Here is a 20,926-nt window from a genome sequence, read left to right as displayed (position 1 = left end):
TGGTACCAGGCACCCATAGGACATTTGTCAAAGGTCAGAGGCATCTCCATTCAGAATCCCTTTGTGGTTACCTAAATGTAAACCCAGAAAATTTGAGAAAGGTTTCAGTTAATTTGGAAAGTTTATTTTGCCAAGGGTGAGGGTGCATACCCAAGATACAGCCTTGGGAGGTCCTGACGACATGTGTCCAAGGTGGTCAGAGCACAGTTTGGTTTTATACATTCTAGGGAGACATGAGACATCAATCAATATATGTAAAATGAACATCGGTTTGGTCTGGAAAGGCGGGACAACTCAAAGCAGGGAGGGGGCTTCCAAGTCACAGGTAGGTGAGAGAAAATCAGCTGCATTATTTTGAGTTTCTGTTTAGCATTTTCAAAGAGGCAATCAGATATGCATTTATCTTAGTGAGCAGAGGGATGACTTTGAATAGAATGGGAAGCAGGTTTGCCCTAAACAGTTCCTAGCTTGAATTTTCCCTTTAGTTTGGTGATTTGGGGAGCCCAAAATGTTTTCCTTCCACACTAGCAACTATTAGATTTTTTAAAATCGTAATTTCCTATTTGCTTTTCTCTTGTAATTAACTTCTTGCTTTACTTTGAAACAGGGTCTCGCTCCATCTCCCAGGCTGGAGTGCAGTGGTGTGATCACAGCTCTCTGCAGTCTCCACCTTCAGAGCTCAAGCTCTCCTCCTACCTCAGCCTCTCAAGTAGCAGGGACTGTAGGAGTTCACACCACCCCCAACTAATTTTTTTTTTCATTTTTTTTCAGTAGAGATGAGATCTGATTATGTTGCTCTTGGTCTCAAACTCTTTGCCTCAATCAGTCCTCCTGCCTCGGTCTCCCAAAATGCTGGGATTACAGGTGTGAGCCTCTGTGCCCAGCCTTGTTTTGTTTTTGTACCTAATATTTATTCATAGTTTTATATTCTTTTTATTAAAAAGAGCTCCCTAGCCTTTCAAAAGGAACTGCCATCTTCCGTTAATTCTCCAAAACAAGGAACACTAAGGGAAAGAGGAGGGACACCAATATATGTTCTCTAGGCCTTTTAGAAAACATGGAGTTGTTCCTTTGGCCACATCCATGCAAATCTACAAGAAAGGTTATGTTGTAGACATCAAGGGAATGGGAATTGTTCAAAAATGCCCCACACATGTTACCATGGCAAAACTGGAAGAGCCTATCAACAGTGCTCCCCAGCATGCTGTTGGCATTGTTGGACACAAACAAGTTAAAGGCAAGATTCTTGCTGAGAGAATTAATGTTTTATTGAGCATATTAAGCAGTCTAAGAGCCAAGATAGCTTCCTGAAACTATTGTAACCAAGCAAGTTACAGAGAAACATCACACTCTGAGACGAATTCAGGAGTCCTCTATTAGCCGGCGACCGAGAGACGGCTAGTGCTCAAAATTCTCTCGGCCCCGAAGAAGGGGCTAGATTTTCTTTTATACTTTGGTTTAGAAAGGGGAGGGGGGGAGTCTAGTTAAAACAATCTTACAGAAGTAAAGTAGGCAAAAAGTTAAAAGGATAAATGGTTACAGGTAAGCAAACAGTTCCAGGTGCAGTGGCTTTAAATCTATCACAAGGTGATAGACGCGGGGCTTTGGGTGCTATCAACCGGACACAAATGCGGGGGCTTTGGGTACTATCAAACAGGCGAATTCCTGGGAACTGCGGATATAGCTTGCCACAGTATCTTATCAGTTAATTGCATTCTTGGATGTGCTGGAAGTCAGCTCGCACAAATTAAGTCCTAGAGGAAGGAGGGTGGGCAAGGGGCTGCGAGTGAAGGAGCCAAGATGCAGTCTGTCTGGCTCTCTTAGTTAAGGGAGAGTCAATTCAGGTCAAAACAAGGTAGGGTATCACAAAACATGGAAAGGAAAAGGATCAGAAAAAGAAGGAAGCAAAAGAGAAAAGTACCTGAAGTGCCAGCCTTCTCTACTTTGTGAAGCTCACTTTGTGAGAACCAATGGAAAGAAGCCTAAGTTGCTGGAACCTATTCCCTATGAATTCATAGCATAATAGCAGTAAACAAACAAACAAACAAAAAACAAAAGAGCCCCCTAAATCGGATAGACTTCAGGCCCTACAATATCCAGATCTACTTCTGATGATGTTTTATTTCATAAGCTGGGCAATAAGTCATGGTGAGTATTCTTTAAATGATTCTCTATATTATTTGGTTTACTCCAAACACAAACTAGTAAAATATTTTGTCTAAGAGGTTTTGTTTTCTTTATCTGTCCTAGTCCTGATGTTGGATGCCTATGACTTCACTGATTGCTGTAAGCCTTTGAGTTGGCAGAAGCTTTGCACAGCTTTGCTTCTGCCATCCTGAGCACCTCACCACAGTACAGGTGTAAGGCCTGGGCTTATCGGCCCTCTTTTATTTAAAAAAATTTCCCAACGTTTAATTGCAAAAGTCCCTTAGCTTCATTTCTACTTTATTTCAGTTCCCAATGCCAAGTTTGTTCTTTTTCTAAGTATCTTCTGAAGGAGGGACTCACCATTCACTTCTATTGGAATCCAAATTTTGCAATATTCACAAAGTTGCAAATAATTAAATTAGGATATCTTAGAATCTCATAACCAGGGAGAGATTACTGTAAACTCAACCATATTCACCACTATTTATTGCATATCTGCTTCATGCAAACCTTGGTTCCGTGTGCTGGGGGAACACAAACGTAGACCTTATTTCTGTCCCTGAGCTGGTGAGATAAGAAGTTGCCTAGAGGCCAGGCGCAATGGCTCACGCCTGTAATCCCAGCACTTAGGGAGGCCAGGCAGGCAGATCACGAGGTCAGGAGATCGAGACCATCCTGGCTAACACGGTGAAACCTCGTCTCTACTAAAAATACAAAAAAAATTAGCCGGGTATGGTGGCGGGTGCCTGTAGTCCCAGCTACTCTGCAGACTGAGGCAGGAGAACGGCGTGAACCCGGGAGGCAGAGCTTGCAGTGAGCTGAGATCATGCTACAGCACTCCAGCCTGGGCGACAGAGCGAGACTCTGTCTCAAAAAAAAAAAAAAAAAACAGGAAAAAAGAAGTTGCCTAACTAAGTTATAAGTAAAACCGTTGTGACTGCTGTACAGAAAAGGCAAATATGGTGTATGGGAGCAAGAGAAGTGGATGATTGATTAGGATGGGTGAAAACTGCAGAGAGGAGACATTTAAGTTGGACCTTAAACACAATAAAAGATTTCTTCACCTGAAAACAAATTCCATTTATGTTAGAAAGTTTTTTAAAAAGTGAATATGGCAATTTATAACATGTTTTCATTTTGAAATGTTATGCTTCTTGATTTTCCATGACAGAAAGCGTGTGCACACGTGTGTGTGTGTGTCTGTATGTGTACGTCCATTACATTTTAATCTGAACATTTTCAAACATGTATAATAGTTTCAAGAATTTTACAGGCTGAGCGTGGTGGCTCACACTTGTAATCTTAGCACTTCGGGAGGCCAAGGCCAGCGTATCACTTGAGGCCAGGAATTCGAGACCAGCCTGGTTAACATGGTGAAACCCCATCTCTACTGAAAATACAAAAATTAGCCAGGTGTGGTGGTGGGCACCTGTGGGTTCAGCTATTCAGGAGGCTGAGGCAGGAGAATTGCTTAAGCCCGGGAGGCGGAGTTTGCAGCGAGCCGATATCACACCACTGCACTCTCAGCCTTGGTGACAGAGTGAGACTCCATCTCAAAAAAAAAAAAAAAAAAAAGTTTTACAATAAGCATCCATATATCCATTATCTAGATTCTATATTAACATTTTACTATACCAGTTTTATCACATATATAAAACATAGTGAAACACCTGCTTTACTTCCTTCTATCCATTTTATTACTGTACTTCAAAGTAAATTACAGACATCAGTACCCTTCCCCTTTAAAAAATTCAGCATGTATATATATTACTCATTAACTAGAGTTCAATATATATTTAGCTTTTTTTCCTTTGGATGTAAAATTTATATACAGTGAGATGCACAAGTCTTCGGTATGTATTTGCTGTTTTGACAAAGGCATAGACTCATGTAACCCAAACTACTGTTGAGAGATAGAACATTTCCATTGCCTCAGAAAGCCACTCAGTGGAGGTGTGTTTTTGAAGTACATGTGGACACAGATCGCAGGCATTGTAGACTAATGGAGTGATTAGAAGTAAACAGAATTAAGCTGGGAGAAGGTAAAGTTTCGAAGGACAAAAGGATTAGTAGATGGCCAGCATCCCAGGCCCTGAGAGGATATTAATAACTTGCTGTGGACAGTAAGCAGGTTAGCTTGGCTACAGCTGAGTGAAAGGCATGGGATACTAAGTAAAACGTTATTGTGCTTTAATCCTTTTCAATACTACATACAACAGGGTTATCCTGTAGGCTTACGTTCTGGAGGGCAGTGGTTCCCAAACGGGGGTGATTTTGCCCCATAGTGGACAGTTGGCAATGCCTGGAGACATTTTTGATTGTCACAAGGGGATAGTAGTGCTCCAGGCATCTTAGTGGGTAGAGGCCAGGGATGCTGCTAAACATCCTCCTTTACACAGAACAGCCACTCACGGGAAAGAATTATCAGGCTCAAAATCAATAGACTGGGCATGGTGGTTCATGCCTGTAATCCCAGCACTTTGAGAGACCAAGGTGGAAGGATCACATGAGCCCAGGAGTTCAAGACCAGCATGGGCATCATAGTGAGACCATGTCTCTCTATATATAATTTTTTAATGTCAATAGTGCCTGCTGTGAGTTAAGAATAAGGGTTGCTGATCCATAGGGGGAAAAATCAATGGAAGTTACATACTAGCTGCAAAAATTATTTTTCTTTGAGAAAGACAGTGTGTTTATTTCAGCTTTTAAAATCAAGAAAAAGGGCCGGGCGCAGTGGCTCAAGCCTGAAATCCCAGCACTTTGGGAGGCCAAGACGGGCGGATCACGAGGTCAGGAGATCGAGACCATCCTGGCTAACACGGTGAAACCCAGTCTCTACTAAAAAATACAAAAAACTAGCCGGGCGAGGTGGCAGGTGCCTGTGGTTCCAGCTACTCGGGAGGCTGAGGCAGGAGAATGGCGTGAACCCAGGAGGCAGAGCTTGCAGTGAGCTGAGATCTGGCCACTGCACTCCAGCCTGGGTGACAGAGCGAGACTCCGTCTCAAAAATAAAAAATAAAATAAAATAAAATCAAGAAAAAGGAACAATAAGCCATTATTATTGGTTAAAAAAAATACAGAAAAAAGTGCTTCCATTTTGGTTTGCTGTTTGGGGTCAGGGCATGCGAACAGGCAGCAAGTTCCTCATGGCTGGAAATGGAAATAACTGTGGTGCTGTACAAACTCCTTAGGGAAGTCGGGCAGGGGTTGCAGTAGAAAGATGGAATCTGTCATCTTCCACCTGTCTCATCTGGCTTCCAAAATATGTGATTTGAAAAATCGGGAAGAGGAGAAGGAGGAAGGGAGGAAGAGAAAGAGAGGCTTATCGTTTGCCCTCTTGCTCTAGTTTGTAAAAGGCTCCTTTCTTAGCAGGGTATCTATGACAGGGATAACCAGGAGACCAGTACAGTATGAGCTGCTAGATGATTTATGACCAAAGGTCAAATCAGCAAGCAGCTTCCCAGCTCTGCTTCATAGCATGTGATCTCCACACATCCCTGCCTCAGTGTCAGCCCTGGGAGGATGGCTGATCTGGGAACTTGACCTGTGATTCACTCATGGTGAGACTAGAAGAGGATCCTTCTCAAAGGTGTTGTAAGTGATGAGTGCTTTGTCATCACTGAATTTCAGGCCCATTCCTGCACTGGTTCCTCTGGTGTTTTCGTCTCTTTCTCTCTGTGACTTATATCTATATCTGTCTCAGATTGAAAATCCCTGAAGAGCAGGTATCCTATTGGTCCCTGGCTTTTTTGATGTTGATTACAATGAAGTGGGTGATGATTATGGCTTTGCTTATGTGCCAAAGTGTGTTTAAGAATGTCTCAATACCAGTTTGAGAAATAGCTTTATTTGTGATATTGCAGTAATTAATTTAACAAAGATAAACATGTCAGTTGTCGCAAAGTGATATGGTTTTTGAGAGAAATTAAGGCCATTGGGGCAGAGATAAATTGATAAAAGTTTATTGGAAGCCAAATGTGAGAATCTATCCAGTGAGATGCACCAACAAAGTTGGGCATGTTCCAACATCTTTTACAAGTTGAAATGCTTTTATAAGACCATTTAGGAGAAGGAAGGGGGACTCCTCATATCGGAGTTATCCTTTTCCATTGGAGGGTACAATATAGAGGTTACAATCATTGCCTGTGGATGACAGCATACAGGCTAAAATGTTTTATGCACAAGACAATCAGTAAAAGCAAATCAGCAGAGCTTTATGATTTAGTCCTTTTGAAAAGGACACAAAACAGTGTTCTTTTCAATGTCAGTATTAATCAGTAACCTGATAATTAATCAATACATAGTTTGAGGAACTCGCGATAGAATTTGAGTGACTCACAATAAAATTCTTTACTCAGAGACAGGATGTAAGCCATCAGTCTTAAGACCTTTTCCAAGCAGTTCATTTGGAAGCCTGTGAAATGTGTCCTGTAGGTTATCAGGGTCTTTTTGCTGAAAACATTATTTGTTTTTTCTTTTCTTTTTTTTTTAGAGACAGGGTCTTGCTCTGTTGCCCAGGCTGGAGTGTAGTGGCATGATCATGGCTCACTGCAGCCTCAACCTTCTGGGCTCAAGTGATCCTTCTGCCTCAGCCTCCCAAGTAGCTGGGACCACAGTGTGTGCCACCAGGCCAGCTAATTTTCAGTTTTCTTTTTTGTAGAGATGGGGATCTCACTATGTTGCCCAGGCTGGTCTTGAACTTCTGGTCTCACATGATCCTCCTGCCTCAGTCTCCCAAAGTGCAGGAATTACAGATGTAAGCCACAGTGCCCAACCAAAATGTAATGTTTATTTATGTAAATTATTTATTTATTCTGTTTCTTAATTATTTATTCTTTTTATACAGCTGTATACTATCTATTATGTGGCTTTACTATTGATGGACATTTAGGAGGTTTCCAAACTTTTGCTATTATATACAATGCTATAATGGTAACCTTAATAGTATGGTTTAACATTTTGGTACAACTTATCAATGATCTGATGGTGGTCTTTAGATTGTAATATTTAACATTTTATTTTAGCAAAGTATTTGTGTATTTTCGTAATTCTAGATGCCTTATGGTGCTTCTAATATCTTCTCTCCAGAGGACTGCATGCTGTTCTTAAGGACTCTCTGCTTCCTGGACAAGCTAAAGATAAGGTGAGTATCATCTTCATAAATGCAAGATTTTAGATTTGAGTCCAGAAGTGTCTGCTGGGAATGATCTGATCACTCCTTGTTCTGTTGGTCAGGTGCATGGGTTTCCCCAGGGGCAGAAACTGTGTATTCCTAGTATGTTGCACAATTCCTGGTGCAGAGAAACACTCAGTAAGTGTGAGTTGAGGATGAATTGATGAATAAGGACATGAACACCTGCCTGCCACAGAAGTCTTCTTTCATGCATGGGTATTCCTGAAGGCTCCTCTGGCTTCACAGGAAGGGAAAGAACTGGGAAATTATTCCTGGGGTCCTGTCCCAGCTCTTTGCCTATTCTCCTGTCCAAGAGAGGAACACAGAGCGAGGAAGGGCAATGAATCCCATTTATCCTCCTCCCGTCTCACACACATCCAGAGGCACGATCCTAGCTCCCTTCAACCTTGACCTCTGAGCTCAAGTGATCCTCCTTACTCACTCTTCCAAGTAGCTAGGATTACAGGCAAGCACCAGCACGCCCAGCTAATTTTTTGTACAGACAGGGTCTCACCTTGTTGCCTAACCTGGGTCTTGAACTCCTGGCCTCAAGTGATCCCCCTACCTTGAGCTCTCTACCAGCATTTTCTTGTATTTCCCCTCATCTTCAATAGCATTCAATTGAAACATCACCCACGTTCATCGTCTCTCCCTTTTCTACACCATGGCCTTGAGTAAAGCAAGGGAGATAGGAATCAGAACAGCTAACCATAACTGCTGACTATTATACATTGTTCAGCATATGCTAGTTTCATTTTCCACCAATGTAATAATTGAACACTTAAAACAAGTGGGGAGATATATATATATGTATCTCATATATGGTTTTATATATATGTAAACTATATATATAAACTATATATATGTAAATATATATATAATCATGCCCATTGTAGAAGTGAGAAAACTGAGTTAACAGAGAGGTTTAGTAACTTGCCCAGGGCCATGGAGCTTTTAAATAGATTCAGTGCTAGAGTCCATGCACTTAAACACAATACCCTTCCCTTGTAATACGCATGTGCGTGTGTTAACTTCATTGAAGTATACTATAAAATGCAGAAAACTGCACAAGTCAAAAGCATACGACTCAGCAGATTTTCACAAAGTGAGCACACCTGGGTACTATCACCCGGATGAAGTAACAGAACACTCTCAACCCTCCAGGGGTTCCAGTCACCTCTCCCCCCGAGTCACTGCCCCCTCCTCCCTAAGGTTAATCGCTCTTCTGACTTCTCTCGCCATTCTTCTGGGAGTTTCCTTCCTGTCCTATTTTAATCCACTCGTATTTTAAGCATCATGGGGTTTGTGGCTAAAGTTAGAAATATTCTATATATCCCATCTTACAGTAGGGGTGGCAGTGGTTGGGAGAACACATTTCCTAGAGAAGAGAAACAATTGAGGATGGGGGATTTAGGGGGTACTTGCTTTAGTTTCCCCACATTCTCTTTGCCAGTAAACCTAAGTAAGCTTCTAACCTTGCTTCCGTCCCCTCCCCGCCAGGACTACATCTCCCAGCAGGCTGTGCTCTGACAGCTCTCGGATTTAAATAGGATTCTGGGCTCTGCTCAGAGTCAGGCTGCTGCTGAGCACTCAGGTCGGAGAGGAGCAGAGAAGCAGCAGAAGCAGCCAAGAGCTGGAGCCAGATCAGGAGCCTGAGCCAGAGCTGGGGTTGAAGCTGGAGCAGCAGCAAAAGCAACAGCAGCTACAGAAGTTGGAAAGATGCTGGTCACCTTGGGACTGCTCACCTCTTTCTTCTCGTTCCTGTATGTGGTAGCTCCATCCATCAGGTTTGTCTTAATTCAGCAACTCAAATAATCGTTTACAAAGACCTGCACTGGAAGCCGGTTCTCAGCTGCTGAAAGAAGAGAAAGGGAAAGAGGCTGACGGAGAGAAAGTCAGGGCAGGAAAAGCAGGAAGGAAGGGGGTGCTGTGGATACCATGGTGGAAAACCAGAAGGAAGCATCTGCAGCTGGGTAGAGGTGGGGCTGAGTTCTGGCCCCACCTGAGCTCTGGGGAGAGTTCTATTTGCCAGCGGAAGGCTGCGTGGATGACTCTGTCAAGTAGCTCAACAGACACCTTAGGTGGGAGTCCTTGCTTTTTCATTTTATTCCTTTGGGTGTCTCTGAAGAATTCAGAGACTCTGTCCCTATTCAAGGTGGCCCTGCTGGCTTGTCATGCTGTTAAGTACCAGGTAGCTTGGGAAAGAAACAAACTCTCTTCCCTTTGAGACCACCCTCAATTAATGTTTTGGGATGACTCTTTTGCTGTGGGATTTCTAGAGGTGTCAAATAAATGTGCGTTCTAAGTGGAGAATTTTTTAATTTCTCCTTTTTTGTTTTTGCTCTGTCACCCCAGGGTGGAGTGCATTGGTGTGATCATAGCTCACTGCAGCCTTGAACTCTTGGGCTCAAGCATTCCTCCTGCCTCAGCCTCCCGAATATAGGGAATATAGGCATGTGCCACTACACCCAGCTACTTTTTAAATTTTTTGTGGAGATGAGGGTCTCACTATGTTGCCCAGGCTGCTCTCAAACTCCTGGGCTCAAGCAACCCTCCTCCACGTTGGCCTCCCAAGATGTTGGGATTACAGGCATGAGCCACTGGGCTTAGCCTAAAAAATTTCTGATAAAGGAGGTTAAATGGACCTACCAAGGACAGTGTTATTCTAGGTTCTCCATAGAGATCTGGGTTCAAGTCCCACTTCTGCCACCACTATGTGACATGAACCTCCCTGAGCCTCAGTTTTCTCTACTGTAATGTGGAAATAATACTGGAGAAGTTGAGAGGATTAAAATAAATTACATATGGAAAGTGCCTAGCCTAGTAATTAGCAGTCAGATGTTGTATAGGAAATGTTAGTTCTGCTCCTCTGTATTCTGTTTTGGGACCTGTGAAGTAAATTTCATGTAAAAGAGTGCTCTCTGCCCAGAGGTCTGAAAAAAGGAGATTTTATTTCTGTTTGCCATTGGCCAGAATGAAATCTCTAATACAATGGCTGAAAGCCTCGGAAATGCCCCACTCCCTAAAACTGGAGAGGCAGCCTAAGATCAGCACCCATGTATGCCATTCCCCAGAGTGCTAAGAGCAGTACCTGTGTGTCACCCCCCACAGAGTGCTGTTCATCAGTTACTCATGATGACAGTTACTGAATATTGACTCCGCTAATGTTTATCATGCGTATGTTTTGAATGTAAGTTAGAGGGGAAAGCTTTCCTCTGGAACCTCTAGAGATAAGAGCTAGATGTATTTATTATCTAACAGGGAAAGTCTTCATTGGCCCTGACTGAGAGTTTACTCTGTTTGCTAATATGATTATTTGTGGCTTCTGGGCAAGTGACCTACCCACCTGCACTGATGAACAGGCGACTACCTTGCCCCATGAAAAAATGTTGTGCCATGAAGATTAGCTTTTATGAGTCTCCTGACTGCAACTTAAAGATATCCTTCTTTGAGACTGGATAGCTTATTTATTTATTTATTATTTATTTTTTAACGTATCTTAGTGTGAGCTAGTGAAGGATGGTACGTGACGCTCTTGTTTCCCTTGCCGATAGGAAGTTCTTTGCTGGTGGAGTGTGTAGAACAAATGTGCAGCTTCCTGGGAAGGTAGTGGTGATCACTGGCGCCAACACAGGCATTGGCAAGGAGACGGCTAGAGAGCTCGCTAGCCGAGGTAAGTGTTTCCCCTTTAGTCTTCAAAGGGCCATGTCTCCCACCCTTCTTTCCACTGGGGCCTCTGTCCATATTTCTTTATGTTTCCTCCTAGGCTTGGGGACTCTGACTAGAAATTCAAGAAACCTGGGATTCAAGTCCAACTGTGACACCAACTTACACTGTGGCCTTCAATAAACTGCTTCTTCCCTACTCCTTCTCTATTAAATAAAATAAGGAAAATAATGATGTCTGTGTATAGCCAAGTCAGTTATTCTAAAAGGAGATACTAAGCGACATTAAATATCAGAATGTAAAACCTGGGAACCAGATTCCCAGCCTGGGATTAAACTGACAGCAAGAAGACTGAACTACTGTGAAAAGCCCAAAGTGGCAATACGGCCACTCTACCATTGAGGGAGGGCTGGGAGAATGAATGCTCTGTCCATCAGTCCCAAGCTCACTTACTGTACCTCTTTTATAGCCTAGGATATGAACATACTGCTCTCTTTTTGTCTTGGACCCAGGAGCCCGAGTCTATATTGCCTGCAGAGATGTACTGAAGGGGGAGTCTGCTGCCAGTGAAATCCGAGTGGATACAAAGAACTCCCAGGTGCTGGTGCGGAAATTGGACCTATCAGACACCAAATCTATCCGAGCCTTTGCTGAGGCCTTTCTGGCAGGTGAGGTCCTGATGAGTAACTAGAAAAGCAGGAAATCAGGTATGGGAGTGGCTGCTCCATCCTGGACCATCTATGGTCTTTACATCAGAACCATGATCCACGCCACTAGACAGGTTCTGCCACATGAACCAGCAGGACAGGGAATTGGCAAGAGGATGGTAGGTAGACAGACTGGGCAGGATCCTTATCATCTTTTTGCCTCAGCAGTGGGAATGTCAGAGGTGTCAGTTCCCTGTCTGGGCTTGCACCTTGGCATCAAGGTGTGGCCACAATGCCACTCTCTTCTTTCATCCTGAGAATCAACCTTCTGTGGCCATAGGCATGAGATGAAGTTGTGCTGCTGGCAAGTTCTTCTGGATCTTGGAAAATGACCAGCTTCTACCAAGGACGATGAAATCCATGAGGGACATCCTGGGACCATGTCTGGCTTGTGTTACCACTGGATTCCTAGTGCCCAGCAGAGTGCACCTGGTCCAGAGTCTGTAGTTAGTACACATTTGCTGAATAAATGAATGAACAATGTCCAGGAAGATATGAGTAACTAAAATTACTCATTAGAAACCCAGTGACAGTGCTTATTGGATGTCACTGAGATAGATCCAAATGAAGGATAGTTATTGACTGCTGAGGCAATACCTTGTTTTAAAAGGAAGGGGCAGAGCAAGTGACTCCTGTCTAAATCTTACCCCAACAAAGACAACTAATTAACAAAGGGAAGGGGCAATTATGCAGGTCTGTGACAGGCAGCCAGGGGACTCCTTGCTAACCACAGGATCTCCTTGGTTGTGCCCTATAGAGGAAAAGCAGCTCCATATCCTGATCAACAATGCGGGAGTAATGATGTGTCCATATTCCAAGACAGCTGATGGCTTTGAAACCCACCTGGGAGTCAACCACCTGGGTAAGTATCTTTGGGTGACTAAAAAATGAGGTACACCCACTATTTTTTCTTTAGGAAGATGACCCTGTGTAAATGTGGAGAATGTCCAGGGGCCTTCATAGAGCCTAGGAATTCCAATAGACTGGACCCATTGGCTTGTTGTTCGCTGTACCTCTCCTGCTCAGTCTAAAAAAGTGAAATCCTCCTACCCATACCATTAAGAAGCCCCAAATTTCAGGAAATACCAGGGAGAAGAATGTCATTCTTAGATGGGGCAGTGGCAGTACAAGACTTGCCAGGCAGGGCCAGGCGAGTGGGTATGCAGGAATCTGGGCTTGGCTGGAGGGGTCACATCTACATGAGGGCCAACCAAGCCATAGGTTGGTCCATGGAGGTAGGAAATCTTTGAGAACTTGAGGTACGAGGCAGGCTGGGGTTCAGCGTTCAAGGCGAAGACTTTAGGGAGGAGAGCATGGAACATGTCTTCTGATCCTAAGCAGATGTTATCTTCCCTGACTATTCTATCCTTCTGTCTATACACAAGTGTACCTGGGTCCCTAGTTATGCAATCATGGACAGAGTGGGAGTAGGAAGCCAGCAGGTGGGTCAAGGGCAGAGGTACAAAGTAATATAGATTAAGTATGATTGCCTTACTTGTAGTCCAGCTCTGGCTCTTGCTTTGAGGAATCCACAAACTCAGACCAAACTGACCATTAGTGTTACTCATGGCATCAAAATTGGTTCATACCCAGAAGATAGGGAGCTAACACTGAAGTCCTCTCGGCTCGCACATGCTGAGCCTGAGCTGCCATTCCACCTTCAACTGGCTCTCCTCACAGGCCACTTCCTCCTCACCTACCTGCTCCTGGAGCGGCTAAAGGTGTCTGCCCCTGCACGGGTGGTTAACGTGTCCTCGGTGGTTCACCACATTGGCAAGATTCGCTTCCACGACCTCCAGAGCGAGAAGCGCTACAGCAGGGGTTTTGCCTATTGCCACAGCAAGCTGGCCAATATACTTTTTACTCGTGAGCTGGCGAAGAGGCTCCAAGGTAAGTCTGGAGAAAGGATCAGGATTAAAATAGCAAAAACGGTCCTCAGACCAGATTAGAGGTCCACAAAAACTTGGGAAGTCAGGCTGTCAAACATGCACGTGTCAGTAATAGCTCTGTGCACTAAGGAGAATGAGGTTATGAATGAAGTAAAAACAGAGTCCTTGCCCCCAGGGAGCTTAAAATCAAATAGGGGTTAAGAACCTCATAAAGTTACCTTATATTTATGTCGTATCTTATCTCTTATCTCATTTGATTTTCACAATAGCTTTTTGCAACAGGCAGAGGCTTTTTGTTTGTTTTGTTTTTTTTTTTTTTTTTTGAGACTTGAGTTTCGCTCTTATTTCCCAGGCTGGAGTGCAGTAGTGCAATCTTGGCTCACTGCAACTTCTGCCTCCTGGGTTTGAGTGATTCTCCTGCATCAGCCTCTTGAGTAAGCTGGGATTACAGGCACGCAATACCACGCCCGGCTAATTTTGTATTTTTAGTAGAGACGAGCTTTCACCGTGTTGTCCAGGTTGGTCTCAAACTCCTGACCTCAGGTGACGTGGTGGCAGAGGCCTTTTGTAACAGGTTTATAGAGCAGAACTGAGGTCCAAGGAAATGGTCAACTAAAGAGTATATGGCAGGTGAGGGCGTCAGAACTGAAATGTGGGTGCTCGGCTTTAAACCTAGGGTGCTTCCTTCTGGGTGCCATTTGCTGAGGTCCACATGGTGATCTGAGCTACAGAGCTGCCACTGCCTGGACTCAGGGAGTTAGCACCAGATTTCAGACCCCTGGGTCCAAGCTCTTGCTTTACCACATGATAGCCCCATGTGGATGTGGATGTGGATGTGCCCCTTTAACCTCCCCTGACTTCATCTTCTCAGCTGTAAAATCAGGTCAGGCCGGTTCTTATTCCTTAATGATTCTGTGTCCCCCTGGAGCATTGGGTGAGCTGCTGGCTCTGACATCTGCAGATCTAGGGGACCATTTGTTACACTGAATAAACCAGAGTTTGGGAACAATGGTCTTTACTTCCAGAATGCTTATAGAACAAGAAGACAGTAATCATAAAAATAAACAATAACAATTACAATAATAATTGAGAGGTTTATGTGTGCCATGCAGTACACATCTTAACTTAATACTTGCAACTTTCCTGTGAGGTGGGTGCTATTATTTTCCCCCACTCTAAATATGAAAAGACAGGCACTGACAGATTAGGAAATTTACCCAAGGAAGATTCCTAGCTGAGTCAGTATTCAAATGCAGATAGTCCATTCCATGTTTTTAACTTTACATCAGGGTTCAGATCTTGGCCCTGCACTCTGCCAGGTATAACCTTAGGCAATTTACTTAAACTTTCTGTGACTTAGTTTTCTTTGCTGTAAATGGGCATCATAATATTGTGAAATATTCTATTTCACAAGCCTCTTTAAGAATTAAATGAAATAATACATTTAAAGCATGTTGTATAGCCCTGGCATGTAATTGGTACTGAAAAATAGTGATGGCACCAGGGATATCTTGGGGGGGTGTTAACCCCCATAATCTGCATACCATCCCTCAATCTATACATCATAAAATGTGCTTGCCAGGCAAATGCAGCTCAAAATAAAGTCCTACCCACCACCTTCCAATCAGACTGCTACCCCTAAACTCCTCCTGTAGAAATGATAAAGATACCACTGTCAATAATTGATACTACTCACTACATGTTGTCATGTTTATTAGTAGTACTAAAGCCACAGTATAAAAATGACATTGAAATAGAAAGACCTTGAACCAGGCACTCCTTTTGGAACACAGAAGGCTGAGAAGGCTATAGATCTTTCTGAAAGAGATCAATTCATTCCTGTTCAAATTCTGCCTGGCCAGGAGTGGTACCTGCTGAATCCTGGGGTTATGTTTCCTGAGTCCCTCTTTCTCACTTGTGTATTTTGCTGAGGAGATAAGCTGTTTTCCTGGGCTCAGAGTGTGTCCCTGATCTAATTGTGCCCTCTTTGTCCTAGGCACCGGGGTCACCACCTACGCAGTGCACCCAGGTGTTGTCCGCTCAGAGCTGGTCCGGCACTCCTCCCTGCTCTGCCTGCTCTGGCGGCTCTTCTCCCCCTTTGTCAAGACGGCGCGGGAGGGGGCGCAGACCAGCCTGCATTGTGCCCTGGCTGAGGGCCTGGAGCCCCTGAGTGGCAAGTACTTCAGGTGTGTGAAGGCAGCGCGGTTCTCTCCACCACCTGTGTGCCTGGGCGGTGCAGGACTCATTGGGCTGTGCATCCTGAGCAGCTGAGTTTGTTCCTGATGATGCAATCCAGGTTTGGGTTAGGCCTGCAAACAGAAAGTGTTGCTTTGTTAAGGAAACTTACATTACAAACTTATGTGTTGGGAAGAGTTGCTTTTCTGGCTCTATTTTATACCTGTGTGCCACTTTTCCATGTAAACTTTGCAGCTTTCTGAAAGCTTTTAAAGAAGACTGTTGCTGTTGGTTATGCCATGGAGAGAATGTTAGCAGGCCCTCTGGATCCTTTTTCTCCTTCTTTAAGCTTTTGGCTCACTTGATTCATGAATTTTTAAATACCAATTAGCACAAAGTGCTGGGGGAATGTCCTCTCTCTTCGGTGTGAACTCTGTCCCTCAATGCTGCCAAGATTGACACTATCTGTTGAAATATAGAAGTAGAAATTTTAGTGCTGAATCTTATCATGAACTCAATGAGCAACTAGACTCTGGGAATAAAGGGAAGCCCAGGGTGAAATCTCTTTCCCATTCCATGTCAGAATCCAGCCCTGTCTGCTCTGTTGTCCCTCTTTGTTCAAGGCTTTTCATCAGTGCAGTATTTATTCTGTGAAGCATTGGAAATAATCTTAGTGTCTGATGAGACGAGAATGGATAAGTGATAATAGCTAATGTTGCTTGAGTTTTTATAATGTGTTTGGTACTCAGTTCTGAGTGTGTAATGTGTATTAATTCATATAATCATCACAACCCTGCGAGGCAGGTAATATTACCCCAAGTTTTCACATGAAACTGAGGCACAAGATAATTAAGAAACGTGCTCAAGGTCATATAGCTTGTAAGTGGTAGATCTGGGATTTACACCCTGGCAATCTGGCTCTAGAGCTGTGCCATTCAATGTGGTAGCCACTAGCCACATGTTGCTATTGAGCACCGGAAATACGGCTAGTCCAGATTGAGATGCAGTGTAATACCAGATTTTTGAAGACGTACAGGTTGAGCATCCCAAATCTGAAAATTCGGAGTCTGGAATATTTCAGTAAGCATTTCCTTTGAGTTGTATGTTGGTGCTAAAAATGTTTTGGATTTCAGAGTATTTCAGGTTTTAGATTTTTGGGGTTTGAGATGCTCAGCTGGTAAGTATAATGCAAATATTTCATAATTCAAATAAATGTAAACTCCTAAATACTTCTGATCCAAGCATTTTTTTTTTTTTTTTGAGATGGATTTTCAATCTTGTCACCCAGGCTGGAGGGCAATGGCATGATCTTGGCTCACCACAACTTCTGCCTCATGGGTTCAAGCAATTCTCCTGCCTCAGCCTCCTGAGTAGCTGGGATTACAGGTGCCTGCCACCACGTCTGACTAATTTTTGTATTTTTAGTCGAGATGGGGTTTCACCCTGTTGGCCAGGCTGGTCTTGAACTCCTGACCTCAGGTGATCCACCTGCCTTGGCCTCCTAAAGTGCTGGGATTACAGGTGTGAGCCACCGTGCCCAGCCCCAAACATTTCTTATAAGGGATGCTCAACCTATAGTATAAAAAAGAAGTCTAAATTATCTCATTTTACATTTTTAAATGAGATAAAAGATATCTCATTTTTTATGATTGCATGCTAAAATGATTTTGCTATTTTGGGGTTAAATAAAGTATGTATTTAAAACTCAATAATGTATAATTAAAGGTTACTAAATAAATTTCACCAATTTATTTTTACATTTTAAATATAGCTGCTAGAAAATTCAAAATGACATATGTGGCTCACATTTGTGTTTCTCATCATATTTCTTTATGTTGAGACACAGTCTGACTCTGTCACCCAGGTTAGAGTGCAATGGCATGATCTTGACTCATAGCAACATCCACCTCCTGGGTTCAAGGAATCCTCCTGCCTCGGCCTCCTGAGTAGCTGGGATTACAGGTGCATGCCACCACGCCCAGCTAGTTTTTGTATTTCTAGTAGATATGGAATTTTGCCATGTTGACCAGGCTGGTCTCGAACTCCTGACCTCAAGTGATCTGCCCACCTCAGCCTCCCAAAGTGCTGGGATTACAGGCGTGAGCTACTGCACCTGGCCTTCCCATCATATTTCTATTGGACAGTTGCTCCTCTAGAGTCTGAGTGTTTAACATTGCTGCCTTAAATATGTGATAAAATACACAGTCATTAAATATCATATTTTTATATAATACGTAATTAATAGAAAAACGTTAGTGACATAATGTTGTAAGGAAAAAACTGGAATACAAAATTATATGATTATTTACACATAGAGAACAGTCTGGAGGGACACCCAGCCACTGGGCAGTAGTGGTTACTTCCAGGGAGTTTTAGGGAGAGCCAAGCAGAGTGTGAAAGAGGATTTTTATCTTTTTATTCTAGGTGTTTTTTTATTATTTAAAAATTTTGCCAGGTGCAGTGGCTCATGCATGTAATCCCAGCACTTTGGGAGGCTGAGGTGGGTGGGTCACTTGAGGTCAGGAGTTAGAGACCAGCCTGGCCAACATGGTGAAACCCTATGTCTACTAAAAATACAAAAAATTAGCTGGTTGTGGTGGTGTATGCCTGTAATCCCAGCCACTCAGGAGGCTGAGGCAGGAGAGTCACTTGAACCTGGGAGGCAGAGGCTGCAGTAGGCTGAGATCGGTCCACTGCACTCCAGCCTCGGCAACAGAATGAGACTATGTCTCAAAAAAAAAAAAAAAAAAAAAAAAAATTAAGGCTGGGTGCGGCGGCTCACGCCTGTAGTCCCAGTAGTTTGGGAGGCCAAGAAAGGAGGATTGCTTGAACTCAGGAATTCCACACCAGCCTCGGCAACAAGGTGAGACCCCCATCTCTACTAAAAATCAAAAAATTAGCCCAACATTGTGGTGCATGCCTGTAGTTGCAGCTACTCGGGAGGCTGAGGTTGGAGGATGGCTTGAGCCTGGGAGGTCAGGGCTGCAGTGAAGCATGATAGTACCACTGGATTCCAGCCTGGGTGACAAAGTGAGACCCTATCTCAAAAAAAAAAAAAAACCCTCCTCAAACTAGACACAGTATGATCCCGGTTTTATGTGAGAGAGAGAGAGAGAGAGAGAGAGAGAGAGAGAGAGACAGAGAGAGACAGAGAGAGACTACATCTCTATTTATATCCAAACAAAGCAAAAAAGACTGTACAGAAAGCAACTGAATGATAGACTTTTCTTTTTTTTGAGACGGAGTTTCGCTCTTGTTGCCCAGGCTGAAGTGCAGTGGCATGATCTCCGCTCACTGCAACCTCTGCCTCCTGGGTGCAAGCCATTCTCCTACTTCAGCCTCCTGAGTAGCTGGGATTACAGGCTCCCAACACCACACACAGCTAATTGTTTTTTGCATTTGAGGCAGGGTTTCGCCATATTGGCCGGGCTGGTCTTGAACTCCTGACCTCAGGTGATTCGCCCACCTCAACCTCCCAAAGTACTGGGATTACAGGTGTGAGCCACCGTGCCCAGCCATGATAGGCTTTTCTTCTTTTATCAGCACTGCATGTTCCAACTGTTTTACAAGGCTTTTATAATTAGAGAAAAGGAACATTAAAAACAAATAAACAAACAAAAAAAACATGATGAGAACTGTGTTCTGTTCCCACCCCCTATCCCTCTGGTCCTCAGGCCCCCTGCTCATTCCAAAGCAAATCTGGAGGGCTTGGTCTGGGGTTCATGATGCAAGTGGGCCTGTCAACAGAATTCAAGGGGCCTGTGAACTTGGATGGGAAAATAACTTCATCTTTAGTTTAACCTCCAGTTGAGATTTGGCATTTTCTTCAATTATGAATGTAGGCAGTGAACTGTAGTAGTAGTAGTGATACCTGTGACGTTGTCACCAATAGAATTATAAATATTTTCATATCACATTGCAGTTGTTGCAGATATCCTAGAATGTCACTTCTGCTCGCCACTACTTTGAAATCCTTTGATAATTAGACCTGGTACTAGATCTTGTTATAGAATACATTAATAAATAAGCCTGTGTATTACTATATCACAAATTTGTTTTTAAAATATTCTTAGAGTGCATTTTATATAATTAGTTTCTTTGAGTCTGGCATATATTGTATTTTATACATTTAGAAACATTCTGAGAAAGGGACCATAAAGATTTCCAGACTGCTAATTCTCAGTCCTGGAATTTACCGTCTTCTTCTGCCCTCCAGTGACTGCAAGAGGACCTGGGTGTCTCCAAGGGCCCGAAATAACAAAACAGCTGAGCGCCTATGGAATGTCAGCTGTGAGCTTCTAGGAATCCGGTGGGAGTAGCTGGTGGAAGAGCTGCAGCTTTATCAGGCCCAATCTATGCCATAATGAATGGGGACCAAGGAGAAGGCCAACCCTAAAGGATTGTCCTCTTGGCTGGCTGGTGCTGTGAATCCTGCCTGCTCTGATCCTCTTGACCCTTTTGGGAATGTTTGCAAACTTCACACTCTTGTGAGACTGGCTTATGGCTTGAGATGTGGATACATACAGAGCATTCTTCTCTAAGACCTGGAGAGTCAGCAACCCTCTGGGGGCAGCAGGACTGGGTAGATCCCAGGCTGGGCATGTGGGTGGCTGAAGAGCCTGAGAAATTGGGTCAATTCCTTCATCAGCACCAGATGCTCAGCTGAGGCAAGAAGAGCATCATCACTGCCTATTTCCAGGGGCTATACACTCCAGCTCTTGGTTGACCTCTTTCTTTTTAAAAATATTTGCCACCACACAAAGATCCTGGCTAACCCTGGCCAAGTTAGATTCCTTCCTCTCACCTGGACCTTCCCATTTCAATCATGCAGATGGTTTCTTTTTGTAAAGAGTTCCCTTTACCTTTCAAATTTTAGAGAAAATAAAGACTGCATTCATCTTATTGTCTTATTTATTTTCTCAGGGCAGCAAGGAAGAGAAATGGAACAAAGCAGGGAAACCGGCCTGCTAGTTTAGTGACTAGCATTTCACTCTACCCAGCCACCCATACCTTCTTAGAGTATGGCATCTGGGGGCAAAATAAGATGGTCCAGTTGAGTCGTTTGTCAGTTTTCTTCCAGCAGTAACATTTTAGTATCTAAAAGAGAAGAATGTCTTCAATTACAGATATGCCGAGCTCCACCACAGATTAAGGCCAGAGGTAGGACT

The 20,926-nt window shown here is 43.6% G+C and overlaps 1 protein-coding gene across 2 annotated transcripts; it reads left to right on the top strand.

Moving 5' to 3' along the window:
• Positions 1-8,821: 8,821 nt before the first annotated feature.
• Positions 8,822-20,660, top strand: RDH12 (retinol dehydrogenase 12). 2 transcript variants are annotated; one of them, XM_033187645.1, is made up of 7 exons: positions 8,822-9,108; positions 10,876-10,994; positions 11,500-11,655; positions 12,452-12,556; positions 13,375-13,584; positions 15,580-15,769; positions 19,975-20,660. In XM_033187645.1, the coding sequence occupies exons 1-7, from the start codon at positions 9,041-9,043 to the stop codon at positions 20,075-20,077; spliced, it is 951 nt and encodes a 316-aa protein (XP_033043536.1). In that variant the 5' UTR covers positions 8,822-9,040; the 3' UTR covers positions 20,078-20,660. The 2 variants fall into 2 exon arrangements, with proteins under 2 accessions (XP_033043536.1, XP_033043537.1); XM_033187646.1 differs by lacking the exon at positions 13,375-13,584.
• Positions 20,661-20,926: the final 266 nt, after the last annotated feature.

The sequence above is a fragment of the Trachypithecus francoisi genome, unplaced genomic scaffold (assembly GCF_009764315.1).
Source record: "Trachypithecus francoisi isolate TF-2019V2 unplaced genomic scaffold, Tfra_2.0 Lachesis_group3, whole genome shotgun sequence".
NCBI classification, from domain to species: Eukaryota; Metazoa; Chordata; class Mammalia; order Primates; family Cercopithecidae; genus Trachypithecus; species Trachypithecus francoisi.
The sequence above is the reverse complement of the archived record's forward strand: the minus strand, read 5'-3'. Positions and strand labels throughout refer to the sequence as shown.

Bases quoted from the DNA above. Each gene is read 5' to 3' on its own strand.
- RDH12 (XM_033187645.1), top strand. From the start codon at position 9,041: ATGCTGGTCACCTTGGGACTGCTCACCTCTTTCTTCTCGTTCCTGTAT. The intron at 10,995-11,499 runs GTAAGTGTTTCC...TCTTGGACCCAG, and splicing joins TAGAGAGCTCGCTAGCCGAG to GAGCCCGAGTCTATATTGCC. The intron at 12,557-13,374 runs GTAAGTATCTTT...CTCTCCTCACAG, and splicing joins CCTGGGAGTCAACCACCTGG to GCCACTTCCTCCTCACCTAC.